At 55.8% G+C, this 6,000-nt stretch overlaps 1 protein-coding gene across 3 annotated transcripts in view; it reads left to right on the top strand.

Annotated features, from left to right (window-relative positions):
• Positions 1 to 536: 536 nt before the first annotated feature.
• The window catches only part of LOC116954682 (integrin alpha-6-like), a 108,255-nt gene continuing 102,791 nt past the window's right edge, over positions 537 to 6,000 (top strand). For 2 of the 3 annotated variants that reach the window (XM_076052497.1, XM_076052496.1), the window contains exon 1: positions 537 to 1,410. In XM_076052497.1, coding sequence (XP_075908612.1) covers positions 1,208 to 1,410 — 203 coding nt within the window. In that variant the 5' untranslated portion in view covers positions 537 to 1,207. The remainder of the gene's footprint in view (positions 1,411 to 6,000) is intronic. The other variant, XM_076052498.1, reaches the window with a different exon arrangement.

The raw sequence follows: 6,000 nt of genomic DNA, 5'->3' as shown, positions 1-6,000 counted from the left end.
TGACGTGAGGATGGAGAGAGGGAAAAGAGAGAGGGGGGAGTGAGTGACGTGAGGATGGAGAGAGAGAAAAGAGAGAGGGGGGAGTGAGTGACGTGAGGATGGAGAGAGAGAAGAGAGAGGGGGGAGTGAGGTGAGGATGGAGAGAGGGGGGGAGTGAGTGACGTGAGGATGGAGAGAGAGAAGAGAGAGGGGGGAGTGAGGTGAGGATGGAGAGAGGGGGGGAGTGAGTGACGTGAGGATGGAGAGAGAGAAGAGAGAGGGGGGAGTGAGGTGAGGATGGAGAGAGGGGGGGAGTGAGTGACGTGAGGATGGAGAGAGGGAAAAGAGAGAGGGGGGAGTGAGTGACGTGAGGATGGAGAGACGGGGGAGTGATGTTTGTGCCACTCGAGGGCGGGAGGAGAGCGAGGGAGAGTGGGTGGTGGGGGTGGAGAGAGAGGGGGGGGGAGAGTTGGTATCAATAGCTGAGAGAGAGGGCAGAGTGTCGGGGGAGAGAGAGACGAGGGAGAGAGGGAAGCTGTAAATGTTATGCGTGGTTAGTGTGCGGTGGGGGTGGGCGTTGCCTCTCGCAAGGTGAGGAGCGAGAGAGAGAGCGAGAGAGGGCAGGGAGCAGAGAGAGAGGGAGGCAGGGAGAGAGAGAGCAGGGAGCAGAGAGAGAGGGAGGCAGGGAGACCAGCGGCAAGACGCGAGCGGACTTTCCCGCATCTTCTGAGACGCGCAACGGGTTTGGGGAACGCTCCAAAGAGGAGGCGGGTGCCGGGTACACCGAACGAGACACACACACACAGAGATACACACACACGGAGAGACACACGGAGAGACGGACGGCCCTTTAATAAGCCGAGAGTTCCGTGCAGAGCCACCCCCACGTAGCGGGAGGACACCGGCTTAGCATCATCATCCTCCTCCGGCAGTGGGGCGAGATTTGTTTTTTTTTATTTTCACGAAATCTCCGAGACTCTGGTGAACTCCTCTACGACGCGCAGGCAGTGAGACAAGATCCAGCGGACAGAGGGAGTTGGACACGGGACAGATCGAGCGGATAGAGGGAGTTGGACACGGGACAGATCCAGCGGATAGAGGGAGTTGGACACGGGACAGATCGAGCGGATAGAGGGAGTTGGACACGGGACAGATCGAGCGGGCAGAGGGAGTTGGACACGGGACAGATCGAGCGGACAGAGGGAGTTGGACACGGAGAGAGAGATCCATGTGGAGGAGGATGGAGAGGTTCGCTGGCCCGGTGATGGTGGTGGAGCTGATGGCGGTGGTGATGGCGATGATGGCCCCATCAGCGTCCGCGTTCAACCTGGACGCGGAGAAGGCGCTGGTGAAGGAGGGCCCACAGGGCAGCCTCTTCGGCCTTTCGGTGGCCATGCACCAGAAGCTGGAAAACAAGGGGTTCGCGAGCGTGTGAGTACACGTGTGAGTGAGTACACGTGTGAGTGTGTACACGTGTGTGTGAGTACACGTGTGTGTGAGTGTACACACGTGTGAGTGTGTGTACACACGTGTGAGTGTGTGTACACACGTGTGTGTGAGTACACGTGTGAGTGAGTACACGTGTGAGTGTGTGCACACGTGTGAGTGTGTGTACACGTGTGTGAGTACACGTGTGAGTGAGTACACGTGTGTGAGTACACGTGTGAGTGTGTGTACACACGTGTGAGTGAGTACACGTGTGAGTGTGTGTACACACGTGTGAGTGTGAGTACACGTGTGAGTGTGTGTACACACGTGTGAGTGTGTGTACACGTGTGTGTGTGAGTACACGTGTGTGTGAGTACATGTGAGTGTGTGTACACGTGTGAGTGAGTACACGTGTGAGTGAGTACACGTGTGAGGAGCGGTGGTGTAGCGGTTAGCGCGTTGCACTACTAACCTGACGACCCGGGTTCGATTCTCGCTCACGGCCAACACCATTGAGGATTATCTGAATCGGTCTTGGGCCTCCCCCTGGTCGACTCAGCCTTAAATTAGTCTCTGGTGTGTATTTGTGTATATATATAACGCACTGAGAAGACAAATATGCGGCCAGGCGTGGTGCTCGCCACCCACTCCCTCGTGTTCCGTGTCGGCCTTCATAGGTACTCGCTAACAACACTTGCTTCAAGGCTATACGGGGGATCTTTGTCTTTGTACACGTGTGTGTACTGCACGTGTGTGTACAGCTGTGAGTACCTGAGTATTTGAGTACGTGCTGCACTCTTTGCAAAGTCGCCTCCATCCACAGTTACGTCCGCCTGGTAAATGGCTTAACACAGTAGGGCCATTGCCCGAAACGTTGCCTTCTCTGTACGTTCCTCATTGCGGGCCACTCGAGGCCCCTCATTGTCGTCGTGCCACTATCAAACCCAATAATGGTTTAAAATGTGCGTCGGCCCTCCTCACGCGCTGATGGTGGTGCCTCTGAAAATAATTCGCGAAGAGCGATGTCCTATAACGGTCACCACTCACACGCGGATGGACTTGGCGCCGGCCACGGGAATGTGGAATTACCACCACTTTCTCACGGCCATTGACAGCTGACCACTAAATGTGTGGAGCACGTGTGGGCGCCCACCCCTCTGAAAATTAGCGAAGAACTCTGACCTATATGGTAACTCACATGCGGATGGACCGGCGCCGGCCATGGGAATGTGGAATTTCATTGGTTGGAAGTTGCGTGACCCGGCTATCGCCCGGCAAATCACCTGCTCCGTGAAATCCACCCACTGTTTACCCTACCTTTGTCGAATTTTGTTTCAAACCGAATGAATGAACGGGTGGCGAGTAACTCCTCCTCACTCGGGTGGTGGATACACTCTGTGGGTGCCGTAGTGTGAGTGTGGGGAGCGGTGGTGCAGCAGTTAGCGCGCTGTGCTATGAACCTGGCGAGCCGGGTTCGATATCCCGCTCACGGCCAACACCCAGTGACGATTATCTGAACCGGTCCTGGGCCTCCCCTAGTTCGAATCAGCCTCAAATGAGTACCCGGTGCGGTGTGTAAACATTGCCACTAGGGAGACAAAGGCGGCCGTGCGTGGTGTCGGCCACCCACCCCCTCGTGTGCCGTACCGGCCTTCATAGGTGTTCGCTAACAGTACTTGCCCCTACAGTCTGTTAAGGCTACACGGGGGATCTTTGTGTGGGGAGTGGTGGTGCAGCGGTTAGCGCGCTGTGCTACGAACCTTGCGAGCCGGGTTCGATATACACCCAGTGACGATTATCTGAACCGGTCCTAGGCCTCCCCCCCACCTCTAGGTTGACTCAGCCTCAAATGAGCGACCTGGTGCGGTGTGTAGTAAACATCGCCACGAGGGAGACAAAGGCGGCCGGGCGTGGTCCTAGCCACCCACCCCCTCGTGTGCCGTGCCGGCCTACATAGCTGCTACTCGCTAACAGCACTTGCCCCTACAGTCTGTTACGGGCTACACGGAGGATCTTTGTCTTTGGTCTTTCACGGCGCAGCGGTCGTGAGTGTAGAGCGGTTAGCGCACTGCGCTTCGAACCCGCGAGGACCTGAGTTCGATTCCCGTTCACAGCCCACATCGGTCACGAATACACGACGGCATTACGTACATCTGATGTAAACATACATGCACTGTATAGTAAAATGTATATGTATATAGCACAGTACCTAATAATATACACAAACAAAGCTTTGAGTTAACTAAAGATAAAGATTCCCCCCGTATAGCCTGTAACAGACTGTTGGGGCAAGTGCTGTTAGCGATCACCTATGGATGCCGGCACGGCGCACGAGAGGGTCGATAGCATGCACGACGCCCGGCCGCCTTTGTCTCCCCAGTGGCGATGTTTACACTTCGCACTCGGTACTCGTTTGAGGCTGAGTCGACCTAGGGAAGGTCCAGAACCGCTTCGGATAGCTAGAAAAAAATGTCTTAGGCGACCTCGTTGCATCAAGAGAGTTCAGAGCGGCTCTGCCGGTTCCGTTAACCTCCTGGTTTCGAATCCAGGTTGAGCCACTGCCTGTGGCTGATGGTGGGTTGGTTTCGGGCGACTGAACCCCACCCAGCGCTTTCATTCCGTTCGCCTTTGGCCGCATTCCAGCTGCTGGATTCTCGGAGGTAGCTCCCTGATATCCACTTCCGCGCACACCGTCCTGCTGACATTAAACACGCAGAAGAACCGTGACACGTCTGACAGCAGCGCGCAGTACGTGGCCTTAAAAGGAAAATAAATAAGGTGTGTGTGTGTATATATAACGCGTCGTTTCAGGCAATGGGCCTTCTTCAGAGCGCGTAGAGAGATCGAGGCAGCCTCCGACTTCGTGCAGTACATCCGTGACTCTATTATCCGCAACTCCTCCGTGGCTCCCGTTATCCGTGGCTCCCTCCCTCCTTCCCATTAATTCTCCGCAATGTTTCCACAGGGGCGTAGCGTGGGGGGGGATTTGCAGTGGCCTCTGGCGAGTGTCTCGAGGCCCAATTTTGCCCAAGCGAATGAACGCCGCAATGGCGATGACGGCCTCCGAGTGTCGCGTTACGTGCCGGAGGAGGCGACCGCCCAGAGGGTTGTGACTGTCGCAAACCCATGCGACTCAGGATCTGTGCCTGACCCACCAACCCCCCCCACACCCCACCGCCCCCTGCATCGTAATCGCTGCTGTTGGAGGTGTGCGAGAGATTGCAAGGGGCAGCTGTGTGTGTGTGTGTGTGTCTCGTGAACAATAAAGAGTCGTTTATAGCAGCCCTGCGGTCAATCCGCAGCAGCGAGATGTTGACTACCTCGCCTGGTATGCAAGGAGGTTCGTGGGTTCGATTCCGACCCTGACGACGCCTGCTGTATATTTGGAGTTTGCGTGTCTCTCTCTCTCTCTCCGTGGTGAGATGTTGACTACCTCGCCTGGTATGCAAGGAGGTTCGTGGGTTCGATTCCGACCCTGACGACGCCTGCTGTATATTTGGAGTTTGCGTGTCGCTCTCTCTCCGTGGTGAGATGTTGACTACCTCGCCTGGTATGCAAGGAGGTTCGTGGGTTCGATCCCGACCCTGACGACGCCTGCTGTAGATTAGGAGTTTGCGTGTCTCTCTCTCTCTCTCCGTGGTGAGATGTTGACTACCTCGCCTGGTATGCAAGGAGGCTCGTGGGTTCGATCCCGACCCTGACGACGCCTGCTGTATATTTGGAGTTTTGCGTGTGTGTCTCTCTCTCTCCCCGTGGTGAGATGTTGACTACCTCGCCTGGTATGCAAGGAGGTTCGTGGGTTCGATCCCGACCCTGACGACGCCTGCTGTATATTTGGAGTTTTACGTGTCTCTCTCTCTCTCCGTGGTGAGATGTTGACTACCTTGCCTGGTATGCAAGGAGGTTCGTGGGTTCGATCCCGACCCTGACGACGCCTGCTGCTGTAGATTTGGAGCTTTGCGTGTCTCTCTCTCTCTCCGTGGTCGCGTGGATTTTTCTCCGGGTCCTCCGATTTTCGTCCTCCACAATTAGAATCGACGTCACGCGTTTAGGAGTATTTGGCTGCTGTCAATTTCCACACAAACGAGCAACTTCGCTGAGCTGTCATGTGTGGACAGGTCGCTTCTGATAAAATAAAATAATAAAAACAAATCAGAGTTCATAGTTTAATCCACTGCTGGATTAAGGCCTCCCTTACTTCCGTGCCGGTCACGGCGGTCGTTTGACCATACTTCACCACGCTGACTCATTGTAGGTTGGTGAAAGTGGTGGTGGGGGTGGGGGGGGTTAGAGGGAGTTGGTGGAGGATGCTGCCCAGCAGGGGACTGCTTCAGAGAGCGCTCCACCGCCGATGTCCACCGTGGCTGGGAATGGCGATGCGCTAACCGCTGCGCCACCGCTCGCGACCCAAAGCAACGTGCTTGTAAGCCGGATACGAATTTCGCTTGAAATGTCGCTCAGTACAGTGCAACGTTGTGTCGTCGTCGATGCCGACGACTGCGAACTGAACCTTTGTACCCCACTCGCCACGGGATGGGGGGAGGAGGGTGAAACCCACAAAGCGAATGTGTAGAGAAGGTTGTTTTGTGTGTG

Source organism: Petromyzon marinus, chromosome 56 (genome assembly GCF_048934315.1).
Source record: "Petromyzon marinus isolate PM22_M1 ecotype Great Lakes invasive population chromosome 56, UKy_Petmar_22M1.pri1.0, whole genome shotgun sequence".
Lineage (NCBI taxonomy): Eukaryota > Metazoa > Chordata > Hyperoartia > Petromyzontiformes > Petromyzontidae > Petromyzon > Petromyzon marinus.
The sequence above is the reverse complement of the archived record's forward strand: the minus strand, read 5'-3'. Positions and strand labels throughout refer to the sequence as shown.